At 44.7% G+C, this 20749-nt stretch overlaps 1 protein-coding gene across 3 annotated transcripts in view; it reads left to right on the top strand.

Annotated features, from left to right (window-relative positions):
* MTHFD1L (methylenetetrahydrofolate dehydrogenase (NADP+ dependent) 1 like) overlaps positions 1–13631 on the top strand; it is a 194147-nt gene extending 180516 nt beyond the window's left edge. For 2 of the 3 annotated variants that reach the window (XM_027083497.1, XM_027083510.1), the window contains 2 exons: positions 5916–6036; positions 13126–13631. In XM_027083497.1, coding sequence (XP_026939298.1) covers positions 5916–6005 — 90 coding nt within the window. In that variant the 3' untranslated portion in view covers positions 6006–6036; positions 13126–13631. Of the gene's footprint in view, positions 1–5915; positions 6037–10988; positions 11037–13125 lie in introns of those variants that run through there. The other variant, XM_027083501.1, reaches the window with a different exon arrangement.
* The last annotated feature ends 7118 nt before the right edge of the window (positions 13632–20749 follow it).

The raw sequence follows: 20749 nt of genomic DNA, 5'->3' as shown, positions 1-20749 counted from the left end.
GACGCCCTGCTCGCATTTATTTTTCTTTTCTTCTAAAGAACTCTCCCTAATCTCTCATTTTCCAAAAGGCAGGGCGCATTGACTTTACAGTTGATCCTTGAAGAACAGGGGTTAGAACAGGGCGGGTCCACTTCTATACAGATTTTTTTCAATCTAAATATGACAGTAGTGTATCAGTCTCAACAATCTATGGCCTGCACTGGTTGAATCTGCGGATAGGGAGGAACCTCGGCTACCAAGGGCCAACTAAAAATTATCCTTGGATTTTCAACCCTGCTGGGTATCAGTGCCCCTAACCCCACGTGGTTCAAGGGTCAACCGTAGAATGTGTTGGCAACAACTCTTCCTGGGTCTCCCCACTCAGCCACATTCCTTTGTTTAGAAATTACCCCAGTTGCCTCTTTTAAGTTTTACTCTCCCTGAGAATCAGATTTCAGAATTGTACATGTGGAATTTTCCAGTTTCTGTACGTAACTACATAAATACATGTTATATAGTCACATGGCTTGTATAAGAATAGAACATTTCTTGGGAGTTTGCACAAGACATTGTTTACAGGGGCCACCTCCAGGAAACAGTATTAGGAGAGCAAGACTTGGCTTTTTAGTTCTATTATTTATTACTTCTCAGTTGAAAGTATTTTCTTTTTGAAAGTGTTTTTTGTTGAAAGTAAGTTTTTTCTAACTAATGGAAAAGTTAGTTTGGAACAGGCTTCTTACCACTAAGAGTTATAGTTTGCTTTACGAAAGAAGAGAGAAATAACCGTACTTGCTCAGTCTTTTATTCAGCGCCATTGAAATAAATTGGAATAGTCGGAGCTCCGTGATACTGCTCCAAGATGTGAGCACGATAGAGTCATCTTTACAGTGATTGAACTTGACTTCCATCTTCGAAAGTCAGACGTTAAGAATTTATTATGTTCATTCTTTTTATATGAAAAGCAAAGAATGAAAAAGATTTTCTTTTAACTGAAAAGTAAAAAGTGACTCGACTCCAATGATCTGCTTAATGGTCTGTCCCTTTGGAAGCAGGAACCAGGTCCTGGTCACCTTGGTATCCCCATAGTGAGTGCTCAGCAAAGGACTGTGGGGTGAATAAAGCCTCACTGCCCTTTCGCACAGGAACAGGCAGTCGCTGGCCACCAGGAAAGATAACAGGCACTCTGATAGGACACGCCCCCAAGCGCCCAGAGCATCCGTGGCAGTCACGGGCCGTGCAGGTGAATGTTACCTAACCCAGAAAGAAATCCCAGAGCCTCCGTCACCACTAAGTCAAGCAAGTGGAATCCCAGTGGTAGCAGCACTGTTTTCATTATCATGATTTTTTTTTTTTTTTTTTTTTGCGGTACGCGGGCCTCTCACTGTTGCGGCCTCTCCCGTTGTGGAGCACAGGCTCCGGACGCGCAGGCTCAGCGGCCATGGCTCACGGGCCCAGCCGCTCCGCGGCATGTGGGATCTTCCCGGACCGGGGCACGAACCCGTGTCCCCTGCATCGGCAGGCGGACTCTCAACCAGTGCGCCACCAGGGAAGCCCTATCATGATTTTTAATACCTCTCTTCTTTCCTTTTGCTTGATGTTTATACCGGCCATTTTTCCTCTTGCATCATCTTAGTTTAATTATCTAAATGACCATTAGATGTAAACAGTTCTGTCCCTCGTGTCCAAAGAAGAGGGAGAAGGGAAGAGACAAAAAATCCAGTCCTTGGGCTTCCCGAGGCACTGTACTTATAATTCAGAAAATACTTTTGCTCAAGAGTTTAAATGTTTGAGTTATTATTCCATCAAAAAGAATCTTTTTATTTAAATTGCATCATCGTGTAGTTAACCATTGTAGTCTCTTTGGTGGTTTTTTTTGTTTTTTTGTTTTTTTTTTCGGCTGTGTTGGGTCTTAGTTGCGGTATGCAGTATCTTCGTTGAGGCATGCGGGATCTTTCGTTGCGGTGCATGGGCTCTTCCTTGCAGCGCTCGGGCTTCTCTCTAGTTGTGGTGTGCGGGTTTTCTCTCTCTAGTTGCGGCACGCAGGCTCCAGGGCTCGTGGGCTCTGTAGTGTGGCACACGGGCGTAGTTGCCCCGCAGCATATGGGATCTTAGTTCCCTGACCAGGGATCGAACCCGCATCCCCTGCATTGGAAGGGGGATTCTTTACCACTGGACCACCAGGGAAGTCCCTTTTTTGGTTGTTCTTAAATTTTTGGAACAAGATGATGGGTGTTCGGCCATATTGGTGGAGGAAAGAAATGTATAGAAGGGATTCCCTTTTAGATCATGAACTGAAGGAACAGTGAGTTCAAATGCTTATTTCTTTTCTGAATTACAACAAATCTGAATGATTTATCCAGTAGGAAAAAGCAGTAGATTTAGGGAGAAGTCAGAAAAGAAATTATTTCACAAACACAACAAAATTAACTACAACGATATTTTGGTTAAGTGGTATGATGCTATCACTTTATGAAACAGATTTTTAGGTAATTTTTCTACTCATTCTAAGAGTGTTTTACCCTTACTTCTGAATGACAAGTTTTAGGTGTATGAATATTTTCTCTTTGCTGGTGTTAATGAATGTTTATAAAGGCTATTCCTATAACTCGTCGTTTCTCCAAAATAAGCTTAACCCGAAATCAAAGATTTGGAAGATTCATTGTAGGTAAAATTAGGCGCATGAAGGGCAAAAGCCCATGCTTTTCAGCCTTTGTAAAAGAATCCATTAAGGCAGCATGACAAGTAAGTACGATTTAGTGGCCCCTCATTATTTTAAGCAGGAGGCCTTCTTCAAGGGCACACAAATAAGTCAACAGAGATCACCACTGACCCCAGGCGTGGGCCCAGAGGTCAACTGCCAAGGGCTGTCCGAATTCTTCTTCCCTGCAGTGCTCTGCTGACTCTTGTCTGGGGGCTCCAATCCTTTGGTAACAGAGTGTTTTTTATTGGGAGAGAATCTGATGCGAATGTGTAAGGTCTTGTTAACATAATTCCATACTGTGTCTGCTCAGCAGGACTTTTATTTTAAACATAGATGGACTGGAGGTGGCTTTGTCTCCAGGGCTGGGAGTCCCCCAGCTCTGCACACTCCACATGGTTCCTGGTCAGTTGTTGCTCATCCCGAATAAGTAGGGATTCTTGATTCTTGAAAGTGATGATTGCATCATTGGAAAGGAACATGGGAGTCTTCTGATTGATCTCATTTTTCTCCCATTTGAGAGAAGTAAGTTGAAAATAGAGGAAAGACATTTCATACTTCCTGGCATTTAATATTTTGGCTACTTAGAAAAGCTCCCAGATTTGTGACAGTATCAGAATGACCCAAAGATGCACGCGCTGAGTCACTGCAGCCTGTGGTTCAGATCCAGGAAGCGTGCAAATCCCACTGCCTTTGTCGGTCTTGGTCTTGCACCAGCTAAAAGTGAATGGTGGAAAGCTGAACTTTCATGTCTGTTAAAAAAGCTTGTAAACAAGCAGGCAGTGCAATTGTGTTATCCACAATAGAAACTTCCATTATAACTTTGCTCAGATGAACCCCCATGCACTGCCTTCGGGCTTCTTCCTGGGTTTTCTCACCTCATGTGGATTTAGATATGATCTGCCTCATACTGAATTCTGCCCTGGAATGAATAGTGTTGCAGCCTCAGAAGCAGCAGCAGTCAAGTCTGGGTAGCATCCTCACCCAGATACCTTCGACCTAGAGACTTATTTTAAATTAGAGACAGAGCAGCTTCACTGTGGCTGAATGCGGTCACTCGTTCCTTAAACTATAAAACGCTGGTTGCTTTTTCCAAATCCATATCCCCACACAGATTATAAGGGCATCTTAAAATGCTCATGTCAGAACGCGGTTAGGTAGGAAAATTGTTGTAGAGTAACTGGTATGAGTTTTGTAGCCCAGGAAACTGGAAAAAATATGAACAGTTCCCACCGATGTCCTTTGTGTTTGATGTTTCAGGGCTAACACATTAAGCGTGGGTTTCTTTCTGGGGTCTCCAAGGAGCAGCGACTGTAGTAACCAGAGAAAAATGTTACCCCCCTGCTAGGAACAGAAACCTCAGGAGGAGAAGTAGCCATCCACATACCTAAAGTTTTAAAGTACAGGAAATCCCCACCTACAAGCAGGTTGTGCGCCAGAACTTTATTTGTAGTTCATTGCTCGAAACCCAGAGCCCAGAAAATCCTGAAGACTTGCAATCAGTGGTGCCTGTATTCCAGGCAGGCCTCAGAAGCCTTTTTAGCCCATAATATACTAAAGGGCGATCCTGTGCAATCAGCCAGACAGGAGCTGGCCACCGTATACCACAGTGTTTATGTGTCTGGCCACATGGACCCACCTCACTCACACTCTCGTAGCCCAGGTGGTTATGAGGCCGCAGGTGCACGGGTTTCCTCCTCGACCTGAGCTCGGGCCGGGAAGAAGTAGCAGCACTTGGTCAGGGGTGAAAGGGCTTTCTTCTCTCCTTCCTCCCCAGCACCTCACCCCCTTCCCCAGGAGCTCCCTTTCCCGGGGCTAAAGCGGGTGGGGGGAGGCATCCTAGGCCATATTGACTAAGCCGGGGCTTCTCAGATGGAGACGTGCACACAGATCTCCTGGAGGTATGCTGAAATTGCAGATTCTGATTCAGTGGGCCGCAGGTGGGCCCTGAGATCCTGAGTTTCCCACAAGCTCCTGGGTGATACCGATGCCCCTGGTCCACAGACCCCAGTCTGAGTAGCGAGAGTCTGTCAGCATCATCGGGGGGAAGAGTGGGCGTCAGTGAAATCCTGTCCCTACAAAAAAGGACCTTGAGAGTGAGAGACCGGAGGTCTGTGACAGAGGCCTTATCTGGGTTCCTTTGGTGTTGAGAACTTCCAGGCTGGTGAGAAGAAGTGGGAATACTAAAATCGATAAAGAGCAGCTCATCCAAAATCCTCACACTCCGGGTTCTAGACCCGTGTTTAGTGTGTCAGCATTACCAGGGGAAACCGGCCAGCTTCCCCAGCTCGTCACTGGGGGTCTCTGGTGCAGGTGGACAAAGCGCTTTTTGCAAAACCGATCTAGACACAGTGCAGCAAAGCAGTGAGAAGCACAGGCCTGGTTTTAATTCCGTCTCCACCACTGACCAGCTGTGTATCCTTGAGCCCATGCCTTTGTGCCTAAATGTCCTCTGTCCTCATCAGTAAAGTGAGGCTAAAATGAGTGCCTACCTCTAAGGGTGATGGGGAACTCAAGTTATTATCTATGTAAAATTCTGAGTATAGAGTGCCCAAACGGTGGTGGAGGCAGCAGTGGTGGTGGTGGTTATATGAGTAATTTGAGATTACAAATGTGGAGTCCAATTTCCCATTTTGCTGTTTATTACCTGTGTGGCCTTGGGCAAATGACTTAACACCTCTAAACCTCCATTTCCTTCCTTGTAACATGGAAACGATAAAAGTATCTACCTCATTGAGTTTGGGGGACGATGCAAAAAAAAGCATTTACACAGTGCCTAGCACATAGTAAGTTCTCAATAAACGACAGTTACTGCTAGTAAAGTAGACCAGCTATCTGGAGAACAGGAGTTTTCAAACTGTGCTCCAAGAGTTGAAGATTTTACCGAAATGTGTCTTGGGGGTTAGTCATTATTCATTCCTTCCACACCCACTGTCCCCTTCAGCCAGAGGGGCTTATCTTTGCTGGGCTTCAGCACTAAGATTTGACTTAGTAAAAAGAGTTTGAAAATCACTGTTTTGGAGCTATGGTATGCTGTGGGACCATGGAGGGATTTCATTTCCTTAAACAAAGATTGGAATAGCAGATGGTGAATTTAAAAATATACATGTATATATAACCCAAAGTTACATGAGACTGAATTGAATTATATAGTAAATTTATGTCGTTAGACGTACAGTGTCCAGCGTGATCCCCTTGCAGCACTGGCTAATATATAATCTTTTGTTCTCTCCCCCAGATGAGCACCATGCCAGGACTGCCGACTCGGCCCTGCTTCTATGACATCGATCTTGATACGGAAACAGAGCAAGTTAAAGGCTTGTTCTAAGTGAACAGGATTTTCACAGGACTCAATTCAGGTAGGCTATTGTGCTTTTTACTTTTTCTTTCTTTCTTTTTTCCCTAGTTCAAATCTCTTTTAGTTTTATTTTGTTTGGTTTTTCTGATGTTTATTACAGAAATGGTCTGATAAGTAATTTCCTCACTTGGTTACTGTGAATTCCTACCAGGTTACAGCCATGCCCTGGGTCACTCCTGGGTGTGGATATGCAGTGAGATGGTCAGGTCCTTGGTGTGCCTGGACCCGATTCCAGTGAAAGTCAGTCACACTGTCTCTGAATATAGATTTGTTTTAAGGCATCTCTTGCTATAACAAAGGAGCCCTGTAAATTCTTTTTCGAGAATTAAAACTAATATCTTCTGTCATTAACTATACCAACTATACCTTCATCCCATGTATCTCTTGCTACAGAGTTAGAATCATGTGATAGAGGACTCCAGTATGATCATTTCCTGGGGCTGCCATAACAGTGTCACAACTGGGCAGCTTAAACGACAGACATTTGTTCTCCCACAGTTCTGGAGGCCAAAAGTCCAAAGTCAAGGTGTCATCCGGGCTATGCACTCTCTGAGATTCTGGCAGAATGCCTCCTGGCCTCTTCCTAACTCCTGGTGGTGCCCATTGATCCTTGACATTCCTCTGTCTCCCTGTGTGTCTCTGTCTTCCTTAAAGGACACCAGTTGCATTGAATTGCGGCCCACCTTATTGACCTCTTCTTAACTTGATTATATCTGCAAAGACCCTGTTTCCAGTTAAGGTCACTCTCAGAGTTACTAGGGGTCAGGACTTCAATGTACCTTTTGGGGACACAATCTAACCCATTAACACTGTCGCACAACAGGGGGATTGGGCTCTCATACCACTGGAAAGATTCATAGAGGTGGGACAGATCGTCTAACTCCAAGGGTCCTGTGAGTCACAGGAAGGACAGGGCAGCAGAAATTAGAGCCCTTGATGATTCAGGGTCTGCGCAGTGTAAGAGGGTTGGGCTTGTCTTGGCGCTGGCTTAGGCGGCCCACAGCGGGGGGCCTTTGGTCTCATTCACGTCTGTGCCTCGGTCCTGCAGCCGCAGGCACACCTGCTGGCTTCTGTCCCAGCTTCCCATCACGAAGAAAAAGGACCCCCCCGCCCCCCCCGCTGCAACCCTCCTCCCTGGGAAACTCCCAGTCAGAAGTCTCAGAGACTTGGAGCTGCTTTTCCCCATCCCATATATCAGACAATTCCTCACCATATTCTCAAGACGCATTCCTTCCCCATAAACACCCCCATTCCTTCTTCCTACTGCCTCCCGTTCCGGTTCCTTAGCCCAGCACCCGTCCCTCTTGCCAGTACATTCTGGGCCTTCCAGATGACCTTGCTTGACCTAAAGACCCTCCTTTCCAGTTGTCCCTGAGTTACGCCCTTAGCCAAGCACACAGGACTCCCTCATTTGTTTGTCTGACTATCAGTAGTGAACATGGGGAGATTTTTTTTTTCTTTTTTTTTGCAAGTCTTTGTTACTAAAACACTGAAGACTTAGGCTATGATGAGGAAGGTAAGAGACACATTAATACAAGTTGTGGGATTGTTCGGTTGGGGTTGTGTGTGTGGTGTTTGGTGGTGTTTGTATGCGTTTTTTGCTGATGAGTGGGAGCTGTATTTAGTTTTAACCACAATCACATTTCAAATCTTTTGTCATGTCTGAAAAAGAAAACTCCAGAAAATGAACTAACGGAGACTAACTTAACAGGGAAGCCCATAAACTTGACCTTTGATAACAGAGTTATTTTGGTCTTTTGATATGACTGTGCATGTGCGTGTGTGTGTGAATGTCTTGGGTTTCCCAGCCAGGCCTTGGGAAAATCACAATATCATTCCTCTTAAACTTTGAGTTGACCCCTGTCCAGACTCATTTCCCTTGTCACGTCAACCCATTATGCTACATTTCTGCCACTTGTCATTTTTCTCCAGAACAAGTGTGTGTAATTCTGTCATCTCTCTCAGATAGATGAGTATTTTTCCAGCCTTTTGGTCCATTTTTATTTGCTCTCCAAACAGGTCATATAAATGCGTTTATGCCTTAATTATTGCAGTTGGGGCTCAGGTAATACCAGGTGGTGTGTCCTTAGCTTTACCAGTACCTACATCTAAATCCTTGTGTTCAAGTTCTCTGACAAGTATCCCTCTGGACTTTGTTCGAAGACTGAGCAGGGGGACCTCCAGTGGTTGAGACTGCACACTTCCACTGCAGGGGGCATGGGTCCGATCCCTGGTCGGGGAACTAAGGTCCCGCATGTTGCGGGGTGCGGCCAACAAAAAAAGAGAGAATTAAAAACAAAGACTGAGCAGGGGTTGGGGGTCAAGACCTTTGGGGATTCCCTCCAATGGGCCAGGCACTGTGCTGAGCACCTCTCGTGGGCAGTCACTGCACCCCTTGCAGGCAGGTGTTGTCCTGTCCCCTGTGGTCACAAGAGGGGGAAGCTGAGGGATGGCCCTGATCCACCAGATAGCAGAGGAATAATACTGCCTTTCCACTACTCAGCCCTGCCTCTCGTTCCATAGCTGTAGCAGGAAATGCTTTGCCATCCACGGTCACATGTCATGCTGGCCTCAAATTTCAGAACTGCAGAAACTCTGGCCCAGAGACATCAACAACTTGCCTGAGTTGCACAGCTGATAAGTACAAAAGCCAAGACTCAACCCAGATCTGCTTACTCTCGGTCTCACCCCATCCTTTCTTTCCCAAACCAAAAGATTTTCACGGGGTAAATGAACTTTGGCCCATTCTGGAAGATGATAACCAGCTCTTTGAACAGACCCATAATTTGGGGATAACCAGGTGATTGTTTTTAATAACAAAAGATAATTGAGTATTAAAAGCTATGACTTTGTCAAAATTCTTTTCAGTCAGAGTATACTAGAGCTATCTCTTACTTAAGTCTCTCATTGAATGTCATTTTCCCACTCAATTATCCAGGGTTCTTTCTTCTGTATGAATTGCCAAACCTTGTTCTAGGCTTGGTAGGCAGTGTTTCAAAACCCATCACTTGACCCTGCTTGAATAATCGCAGACCATCCAGTGCTGTAAGAGAAAACCACTGTACAAAGCAAACATTCCCTCTCGGGTATCCTTCAGAATAATGATCCCGCAGACATTCTTCCTGCTTCCTGTCCCCTCTCACATACGGCAGGCAGGGACCACTCGTACTAACAGTCACAGGTCTGTGGCTATTAAAAATGCACAAAATACAAATGTTAAAGCTTGGATGATAGCTCGGACACATTTGAGCATCAGGAGAGGAAATGTCCGGTGGGCTGCTTGGCTCACATCGTGGTCAGGCTCCAGCTCTTTCTCTGGACTCAGCTGCAGGGCATCACCCTCCTTACTCCTTGCAGAATGTGTTGCAGACGTGACGTGTCGCACATGGAAGAAGCCACTCGGTTGAGGGCTGCTGTCTTTCCTTCCACTTCCTCACCTTCCCTGCTTATCTCACCCTCTAGGAAACGGTATGAGCGGGAGGTGCCCAGGAGTCATCAGAATTTGAGCTCTTGCTGCTTTTTTCCAAAGCTTCCCTGTCGTGCTTTCGCTATTGTTAGACTAAGGGCATGATTCATTCTTTTGGATGTTACCAAACAGAACTAATTAAAATGAGTTGTTTGTCCCAGTGAAATTGATCCTGTGACATTACTGGTCAGTCTTTTGTTTGAAGATGATTGGATTTGGAGGTTTCATTCCCCCCCACCCCTTTGGGTTTCTCATTTTGAAGCTTCATCATATTTCTGGGCCTTGGCAGGATTCAAATGAACTCAAGAAAGCCTGGCAGATTTCCTGAAGGATTCAGACACTCCCTTACTTTGTTCTGATGTGCAAAGTTGTGGTTAGTACGGAATCAAATTGACTCTGGCCCTGCTATAATTGTTTTCCTTGAATTGCACACGCAAAAAGGAGTATAATACCAGCTCATTTCTTCCCTAAACTTCCTTTCGAGCCAAAATTTTCAGTGATATTTAATAATTATAAATTAATCTCCAGACGCTGCTTGTGGACAGAGCCTCTTATCCCCAGGTTGTAAACCACAGAGTTTCAGGGTTTCCTGGGGGAGCTCCAGGGCTCTCTGATTTTAATTTTGAAACTCTGTCTTTTCAAGAAGCAGCTCAAAAATTGTTCATCACCGTTGTGCTTCAAGAAAAAGTCCTCAGTTCCTCACCCCAAGCTGTCCTTGGGACAGAGGGAGCCCCCCTTTTCCCACTCCCAGGCAGGAACCAAAATAGGCTGGAAGCCCAAGCTACTTAAATAAACGATTGTGATAATTAAATCTAAAATGGAATCTTTAACATCTCTAAAAGATGGTGATAATTAAATCTCCGTTATCTAACTAAAATGGAATGTTTTGAGGCTTAACGGTTGTGAAATTCTTAATTAATTCCCTTTTAAAAGAAACTTCCCAGGAGGCAGTGGATCTAATCATCTTATACTTTTTTTTTAAATAAAGCAAGAAAAATAATATTTCATCAAACTCTGGAAAAATATGAATTTTCTAATAACTCTAAATTTACACATGGTTAATATAATATATAAGAAATTATAGGTCAGTGAGAAAAGCTTGGATGCGCTTTTGGAAAAGCCTGGAGAAAAGCTTCAGTTATGTCATTAGTTATAATCTACCAGTTGGTTTGAAAAAATTAGAACTTGCAAGGTAAGGTGGAAGTTTTAACCAAATGCTATGAACTTGAAATTTTCTCCATTTTGCAGAAGCCATTTTTTAGCAGACATTCAAACGGGTTAATAAGCACCCAGTGACTATCATGCAGCTTCACTAATAAGAGAAATAAATAGACTCACTTCTCAATTCAAAAGCAAATCTCAAAAAAAAAATTCATGATCTAAATGATTCTAAATTATTCACTTTTGAGGTTTTAAAAAAATTGTCAAAATATGTCGCCATCAACTTTACAAATACTACTGAGGTTGACTTCATTTTTACTTTAAAGTCACTTTCAGGGGCTTCCCTGGTGGCACAGTGGTTAAGAATCCGCCTGCCAATGCAGGGGGCACGGGTTCGAGCCCCTGGTCCGGGACGATCCCACATGCCACGGAGTAACGAAGCCCGCGAGCCACAACTACTGAAGCCGACGCGCCTAGAAACCATGCTCTGCCACAAGAGAAGCCACCGCAATGAAAAGCCCACGCACCACAACGAAGAGAGTAGCACCCGCTCACCGCAACTGGAGAAAGCCCACGCGCAGCAATGAACACCCAACGCGGCCAAAAATAAATAAATAAAATAAATAAATTTATAATAAATAATAAAGTCACTTTGGTGGCGTATTTAACTTTAACCTCTGTTATTCAACAGTGGGAACCAAAACAAGATGGTTGTCAGCACAGGGAAGCCAAGAACCAAGTGCCATTACCAATAATTAACATAAGGGTAAATACAGTGAAGTTGTCTTAGTTTAATAAATAAGAGAGAACTCCCCTTATGGGGGCGTGCGTGTGTGTTTTATCCCCATGGCTGCTATAACAAATCACTTGGTGGTTTAAAATACCAGAAATTGATTCTTTCACAGTTCTAGAGGCTAGAAGTCTGAAATCAGTATTAGCAGGCTGAAATCAAGGTGCCAGCAGGCCACACTCCCTCCAGAAGCTCCAGGGGAGACTCCTTTCCTTGCCTTCTCCAGATTCTAGCTGCTGCCAGCAGCCCTTGACTTGTGGCCACGTCACTCCAGTCTCTGCCTCTGGTCACTCACGTTGCCTTGGGCACTTTGTAATTTCTTATTATTCACATACCATGATTGGATGTCTTATATATTCTATCTTCCAAAAGATTTAACACTAAATCAAATTTTAAAAAATTTTTCCCCACTGAATAAACAACTGATTCATTTGCACCTTCGCTATTGTGTTTCTGATTTTTTTTTAAATTTATATTCAGGCTTTCTATACCTTTACCAACCCTTTGAGTTTTCTGAAAATATGGAACCACAGACTCTAAGCCTCTTTAACTATAAAAACTGTTGATACCGAGGTCATGTGGTCAATCCACGGGTCTTCCACCGAGCCCAGCCTCGTCTCTCCCACCTTCCCTCCCCCGTAGTCACTGTGCCTCGTATCTAGGGTCACCAGAGCCACCGACAGGAGGCTGGCGCATCACTGAGAGGAGGGGCAAGGTCTGCACCAGGCAGACCTCCCTTCCTAACATCAAAGATATTTTCTTTTTGTTAATGTTTACTATGCTTGCGATGCTTCTGTTTTCTGTTTACTTCCCTGATTTGAACCAGACATCAGGGGAGTATTTGAAACTCCTAGTCCCCTGCCTTGGTCACCGTCTTCTGTTCTGAAGCGAATAAAGCATCCCGTCTGGCTCCAGACCCTGCCCTCATCCGTGGGAGGCTGGCTCGCTGTATTCCAGCCGAGTTTGAACTCTTGGCCGAGGAGATAAATTCCTCCTTGTATAAATTCAGATCAAAGGCCAAGTGCTTGTATTTTACATTTCTCCTGATGAATTTTTTTTTTTTGGTACTTAGGTGTTTTGTTTGCTTTTTTTCTTTTTAAAATGTAGCTTGATCACTTCTTTTTCTAAAGAGATTGCAGAATTCACAGTGACAGAGAGTCTTAGTACCCTTTGCGGGAAAACAACAAAGCTTTAACAATAATAAGAAATTCCGGATTCACTCACTTCCATTCTTGTCCTAAATGCATTTTTCAGACCTTGCTCTCTGTGCCTGCTATAAAAGAGAAACTGAAATCCAAGGCAACAGGCTTGCTAATCTAAAATCCTGGATGTTCTCACTTGACAGGATCCTGGAAACTTGTAGATTCCAAATTTAGAAGTCATGGAATTTCAGCCACGGTCCCCAAGCAAAATCTTTTAGGAAATTCAGCACTGCTGCCTGCCGTGTCCATGCTGGCTCGGTCCCAAGTGGTGCAGAATCGGATTCTCCACTGCTCATGAGTAAAAAGATTCCAAGCAATGATCCCAGCCTTGTCTTGTGAATAGCATCACTTGTCTGCTCTTATATTTTCTTGTGGTCTCCAGCTTTAGAGCTATCATATATGAACAGTTTGACACCAGGGGAAAAAAGCTGTTCTTAAACCACCAAAATATTTTTTTTTCCTGTTTTTCAGGCTCCACAAACACAAACTACTCCTTGCCTTTTTGCTGCAGTTGGAGAAGAAAGTGAATTTGAAATATGCTCTTACGCAATGCTGGGGAAATGGTGAAATAGGCCAAAGATTTATTCTTCGTTCAAGATGAATTCTGTTTGTAACAGAGTGTAGTGTTCAGGAAAAGGACCTCCACCAAGTCTGAAAGAAACTAATTTATTTTCTGTTTCCGCAGAGTTTACATTATTTCCCACTGCTTACACTTTAGAATGTTTATTTTATGGGGACTGGGGGATTAAAAGAGTGTGAACTAAAAGGTAACATTTTCCACGATGGAGTTTTCTATATTGTCTTTGAACTGAAAATAAACATGTATGTAGAAAACCAACCAGCAAGCTTTCAGTGCCAGATAAGACTCGCTGACTGCTCTCTAGAGGTAGCTTTTCATGGTGGGGTTGTTACCTGACACTGATTTCCTGGAAAATTGTGAATGCAACGAGAGCTTTATAAACATAACAAGGAAAAAATAACAGACAGAGAAACATCAGGTCAGTTGTGAAATCTTCTGACTGCTGGAAAGTGGCAATATCCTTTGGAACAAAATACATTTTATATCCAGAACTGCTTTTCAGTGCCAGGGAAGTTTACATCACTTACCTAGAAACTGATGGGTTTATGCTAGTTTCTTCCACTGATGAATGAATCTCAATGGCCATTAAGCTCTCACAGGCCCATAGGGCAAGAGAAGTGACCCTTAAAGGTCGGGTGTTTGGCAAATGTTTTTTCATTTTTCCAGCCCTTAAATTGTTCCTGACCCTCTCTTTGTTTCCATTTCTTCCCTAAATAATATAAAATTACATAAAAGTTAAGACAAAACCAAGGATTCAGGAACAAACAAGCAGTGATTGTCCTCTAAGCAGTATCAGTAAAGTAGTCACCATAAATATCTTAAATGTCCCCCAGGCACATCCTGCAAAAGCCCTTGCCATCAGATCCTGCATGTTCTTGTACTGCACCCTCAGTGACCCCGCTTGTTAGCTGCTCTGCCCATAATGTATCTTTATGTGCAGTTTAATTTGTTCCAAAACGCTGTTTAATAAGTAAAAAGCCTCCCCACGCAAAGACTGTCTGTCCTGAGAATAATTTTGCTTCATGTTTCTGTTTGTTTGTTTGTTCTTTGTTTTTTGCGGTACACGGGCCTCTCACTGTTGTGGCCTCTCCTGTTGCGGAGCACAGGCTCCGGACACGCAGGCTCAGTGGCCATGGCTCACGGTCCCAGCCGCTCCGCGGCATGTGGGATCTTCCCGGACCGGGGCACGAACCCGCGTCCCCTGCATCAGCAGGCGGACTCCCAGCCACTGCGCCACCAGGGAAGCCCTGCTTCATGTTTCTGAAGTGTCACAGTCCCATTGTCATCCACCCCACCCCACCCCAGTCCCTGCCTTTTATTTGCGTGTATGCCTGTCCGAATACACAGTGAACTAGCATCTCCGACATATAAATCTATTTCAAGATTATGAGGGTTCACAGTCAATTCGTTCTCTATATAATGTGCCCAGTGAGCAGCCTTTCTCACGAAATGATTTTTACTTAATTTTTTTTTCAATTCTTTTCATTTTATTTTTTGGCCAAGCAGCATGTGGAGTCTTAGTTCCCCCACCAGAGATCAAACCTATGCCCTCTGCATCGGAAGCACGGAGTCTTAACCACTGGACTGCCAGGGAAGTCCCCGAAGTCCCCCGAAGTTCCCGCAGTTCCCTTCTGCTTGTTATTTTCCTCTGCCATTTAAAGTTTCATTTTCTATTTTTGAAAATGTTTTAGGGGAAAAAAAAAATCTTACAAACCTATGTTCCAAGGGCTTTAGGCCAGAGACTTCTTTCCTTACCTGCTTTCACCAGGCAACTCCAATTCATCAAAAAAAGGAGAGGAAAAAAAGAGCATCCTGAATACAGATGTGGGAGAGCTTCTCAACACTCACGCCGAAGGACGTGTAATCCAGGTGTCGCTGGGAACTCCACGGTTTTCCCATCACGTGGGCTCGTTTTAACTCCTAGATGTCATAACTCACGTTCCGATGGATTTGTTTTCCGTTCATGCACTAACCCTACTAGGATACACTCCTGCTGAGTGATGAGCAGCCTCCACTGAGAAGAAAGGTCTTTGGCAGGTTAATTAATGGGCTTATGAACTCATGATGACCGAGGCACTCACGGGCAGGAGAAGACGTTATTTTAGAAAAGAGCTAGTTACCTACCATCTCTTCTGAGGCCAAGGCATGAAAAAAAACAAAAAAATCACATAACCTTTGGCATGGTGGGTTTTAGACAGAAATCTTCCCGAGAAGGGTAGATCCTGATTTCTCTCTGCCTCTATAACTACAATGTAAGAAACTACTAACAGACCAGAAATGGTGAGGGCCACAGTGACCACCATGGCACACAGAGACCTATGGCCTTGCTCCCTCTCTGCTCAGGGTTCTGAAGTAACACCTGCAAGGGTTAAGACCCAGACCAGAAGGATCTTCTGAAAGCTGACAGAGGAACACACCATAGTGATGAACGAAAAGCAAGGGAGAGATGAATGGGGACTCAGGAAAGTAGCGGCAAGGCAATTAGCCAATCCACTCCTTAATATTCTTATTATTTCTCTACTTCTAGGGTTATTCTCTTTGTTTTAACTGGAATGTGCTGACTCCATTAAAACAATACATCAGTGTTCTTCACGACAGATATTCAAAGAGAATCCTCCTGTCTAACATTACCCAGGGACTGTTCTTTAACATAATTTACACCTGCCGATAGATAAGATGGTGTATGAAGCTTACTTTATTTATTCCAGTAAAGTCCACCTACACATATTTGTCCATTGCTTTTGTATAAATGTGTATGTACAAGGGAGTAAAAATTAAGTAATAAGTGCACTTTTATAGCATTTGTTAAAAACCTGTAATCCATATCCACCGGAAAAGTTGAGCATTGTGGCAGAACAGGTGGTTACTAATCAGAGCTTCACTGTTTCCTTAGACTTTAGTGCAGCCATGGATCGAGGGACCCCAAAGAACTCTTATAGCTACACTTTGAACAAGGGATAGTGCTGAAATCTAAGAGTCCATGAACTTGGATGGGGAAAAAAGTACATCTTTGTATTCACTAACCTCTAACCGTAATGTAACATTTCCTTCGATTATGAATGTCAGCAGCAAATCACAGCAATACTCACAGTACCTGTGGCTGTTGCAGTCGAAGTCACCGGCATTCTAATGTTACAGTTTCTGCAGTCACAGTAGCGATTATGCGCATCGCAGTAGCACATCATCTAACAAGGCAGATGTGCCACTATCCTGTTTTTTCATGTGTCAAGAGCCACATATATTGCTGTAATCAAATTTGATAACTTTTTCAACATTTTAATAACTGCATTTCACTATTGTCCTGCGTTAATCATACGTGGCATTTAAAGATATCCTGAGAAAGGCTACACAGACTTCATCTGACTGATTAAGGGATCTATGGTACCAAAATGGTGATGACCGCCAGGGACCGTATGAAATGCTAACCTCCTAAATCCTGCAGCCTGTTGTGATGCTCTGGGATGTTGATACATCTGCATCTGTGCTCCAAGCCATCCCTAAGGGTCCCTGCTCCAGGACTCCTCTATCTGAGACCCTTGTTCTGGGAGCAGCCCAGGTAGCACCTGTCACTGGAGCCCTCTCAGGCCTAACGCAGACGAGATAGAAGCAGCTCTGGAAACTGTAGAGTGCTGTGTCAATGTAGAGCTTGCCTAGCAGCCCCAATCCCTGGGCCAGCTCCTGGGCTCCCACCCCTGCCCTGCTTTGGGGTCAAACTCTCCCACATGGCTTTAGACGCTGCCCCTGGCAACCAAGGTCCTACCTGGTCTCCCCAAGGCTCACACAGAACCTCAGCTTGCATCCTAGTTCTGGGGACCACTGGCTCAGGGTAACCACAAATGCCATTCCCACAAAATTACAAGTTTTACTGTATGGTTTTCCTGATAAGGGATCTTACCATTGTTGAGTAACATTGTTTAATTCATTGACTAGTTTATTTATTCTACAAACCCCTATTGGGCTGCTACCACGTGTGAAGCAGAATGTCTTAAAAAGAAAAGGAATTTGACGTACAAGGTCCATGACTGAAGGGAACGTGTTGGGGCATTTCCCACTGTATTCCAAACCCACAGAGTAGTGGAATGGAAGGTAGTAGTTGATCAGTAAGTATTTTCTGAGCAAATTCATCCGTCCCCTCACTGAGCATGTGTCAGCCCACTTGCTGACACCAGTGACTGGTGTTGGAAGTGGGCAGTCCTATTGGTTGGGGACACTGCTCTCTAACCTGTGGGGTTTGCACTAACTGCGCAGTGAGTGTCAGAACTGAATTGAATGGAGTTGTAAGATCCAGTTGGTGTCGGGAGTGTACACCGATGGAGGATTTCGTTAAGCAAAGGATTTTAGCTCATGTCGTGAAAAACTATTGAGATACATAAATACCAAAAGTTTCAGAAATCATGGGGCAGATTTCATGGCCTACATCATGTCATCGTGTCCCTGGCAGATTGCCCACAGGCCCCCATGTCACACTTTGAGAACAACTCTTACTCAGTTTTAGATTGAGCTCTTGGTCAATTCGAAGATCTGACTTAGTTTCAAGCCCTTAGCCATCAAGAGATAGGCAAGATTTCTGCTAGACCCCATAAACTTCCTGAGAGCAAGCCAGTGTCCGCAGATCTGGGCAGACACCGTTGGTCACTGGATATGAGACACTAATAGCTATGTCCCTTCCTGAAAGGCCAGAGTCCCCCTACCTGGCAGCTGTCCGTGGGATGTTACCCACAGTTGCACCAGGTTCTGAACTTGCATTAAAACAACCATAGATTCAGGGGATTGTCCAAAGAACCGTTCTTTTTTCTTTCTTTCTTTCTTTTTCTTTCTTTCTTTCTTTCTTTGGCTGCATTGGTTCTTCATTGCTGTGTGCAGGCTTTCTCTAGTTGAGGCAATCAGGGGCTACTCTTTGTTGTGGTGCGCGGGCTTCTCACTGCGGTGGCTTCTCTTGTCGTGGAGCACAGGCTCTAGGCACACGGGCTTCGGTAGTTGTGGCACGCAGGCCCAGTAGTTGTGGCACACGGGCTTAGTTGCTCCGTGGCATATGGGATCTTCCCGGACCAAGACTTGAACCCATGTCCCCTGCATCGGCAGTCGGATTCTCAACCACGGCACCACCAGGGAAGCCCCAAAGAATCATTCTTAATGATGACTCTGGGCCTTCCTTCAGGTCTCAGTAAGATGGTTGATTCTAGGACAAAAGATGAATGTCATGAACCAAAAAAGATGGCGAAAATACTTCATGAAAATGGAGTAGGACCATGTAGTTGAGCCGTCAACATGAGACAAAGAAGAATGAAATGCCCTGCTGTGCCACCCTCCTGTGATCTCAGCCTTATCAGTGTGGGTTGTCTTCCTAGTTAATCTGATGCTCTTCCTTTGTGCTGCTTAGGCTCTGGGGTAAGCATCCTCCTCAGGTCCAAAATGCAGCCACCTAACCTAGCATTGCTTTCCTGAGTCCAAGACTACAATGAACACTTCATGGAGCAACACCGTGACTGGCCATGGCCACTGTGTTCAAGGTAAGCTAAATCCATATGAGCTACCTGAACATCAAAATCGTCTCTGGGCAGTCAATAGCAGACTCCCAAGCATTTGGGTGGGCTAGTTTTACTAATAGGTTTTAGAATCGCGATTTTTTTGTTTAACTGGTCTCAGGACCATCTGCATTAGAATTACGTGCAATACTTGTTAGAAATGTAGCTTCCCGGGCTTCCCTGGTGGCGCAGTGGTTGAGAGTCCGCCTGCCGATGCAGGGGACACGGGTTCGTGCCCCGGTCCGGGAGGATCCCACATGCCGCGGAGCGGCTGGGCCCGTGAGCCGTGGCCGCTGAGCCTGCGCGTCCGGAGCCTGTGCTCCGCAACAGGAGAGGCCACAACAGTGAGAGGCCCGTGTACCGCAAAAAATAAAATATAAAAAAAAAATGTAACTTCCCACCTTCACTTAGACCTAGTATATTCAACTCTCTAGAAATGATCCTGGGAATCAGTATTTTAAACAATTCACTAAATTATCCTCCTGCATCCTAAATTTAATAATTAACCCAAACTCCACTTTTGTATCACCACTGTGCCTAGCATTTAGAAGGTGCTATGCAAAGACTTGTTGAAAGCCAGAGTGCACATTTCTAGCAGTCCGTCTCCTGGCCCATGGCGGCCCTACCTGCACGTTATGCATCATCCTTACGGCACTCTCAATGCCCAATACCCCTTCAGAGCCGAGGAGTTAAGTTTGGTGTTTTCACAGCATCTCTCTCCTCCCTTCCTCCGCTGTGGCTTCTCCAGGCTCCCAAGCACCTCCCGCCCCAAGCTGAATCCTGAAACCATCTGAGGAACCACAGACCTCCTAGGAAGATTCTGTGGACAACGAAGAGATTTATGAGGCCAGCCAAATTCAGGATCTCTTATCCTAGATTTGTGTCTAATAATCCAGCATGGGTTGAGTGCCTACCCAGGCAAGGCCTCACACTCGGCTCTGTGGATTAACGAGGATGATCAAGGTCGGGGAGGGGTGCTGGCAAAATGGTCCCAGAAGCCACTGGGAGGATCTTGGAGGCAGTGGGGGATGGCTTTCCACCCACCTGCCAGAGGGAGTTTATACCCATGCTTTTGAGTTTTTCATAAACTCACACTCCGTGGCAAGGCTTCCCTTCTCTTTAGCACCCTAGGTTTGTATTTAAGTCTCCTGAAATGCTTTTAAAAATCCAACCTTTCAGATACGTTGTCAGTCATATTTCCTCCCACGATTAGAATGAGACTCAAGGCAGGTTTGTTCTGAAAACAGCCCTTGTCTCCTCTGTCTTGGCAGGGCAGAGCTCAGAGGAGGGCGATGGAATTGCCCAGACTGAGTCTGAGGTTAGAGTGTTTATGTAAGAAATCTGCTAAACTTAAATATTTCTCGTGGTGTGGTCAGGGCCGCAAACCTTTGCCCGGGCTCACCACGGTGACTGTCATCTGTTTACTCAAGCCTGTGTGGGCATCTCTGTTTACGTGAAAGGACCCTGCTAGCTTAAAGCCGGTTCGTATGTTCAGTCATAGATCATGATGCTCACGTATTTTACAGTAAGGATTTTGCAAAGACAATTTTTCAAAGTAATCAGACTGGTTAACAATTGTGTGTGCACTGAGCAGACATATTGAATGAACGTTCGCTTGGCAGAGTCTTACAATTAAGGAATTTTTCTTCCCCAGATAATTACATGAGCCCTGATAGTGTTCCTCCAAGCCAGCCTACCGATTTACCTTTCCCCTTGATAGAGACAAGGTGTACCAGACAAACAGCTGAGACAGACACCCCGAAGGGACTGGAAAGGCTCTGCTGGGGCCAGAACTAGGCAACTATATGAGAAGTGATGCTTTCCAACTTCATCACGGAGCTGGGAGCCAAAGGATGCTTCAGGGGCCAGGGGAAAAGATGCTGAATAACACCCCAACTTCCTTCCAAGCCATTTTCTACTGTGGCTTCATTACTGAGTTTGAACTGTGAATTCCCAGAATATCAGACATCCCCAAACTCAAATGGGAGTA

The sequence above is a fragment of the Aethalodelphis obliquidens genome, unplaced genomic scaffold (genome assembly GCF_003676395.1).
Source record: "Aethalodelphis obliquidens isolate GAN/ISIS:26980383/991018 unplaced genomic scaffold, ASM367639v1 scaffold3, whole genome shotgun sequence".
In the NCBI taxonomy this organism is placed as follows: Eukaryota; Metazoa; Chordata; class Mammalia; order Artiodactyla; family Delphinidae; genus Aethalodelphis; species Aethalodelphis obliquidens.
The sequence above is the reverse complement of the archived record's forward strand: the minus strand, read 5'-3'. Positions and strand labels throughout refer to the sequence as shown.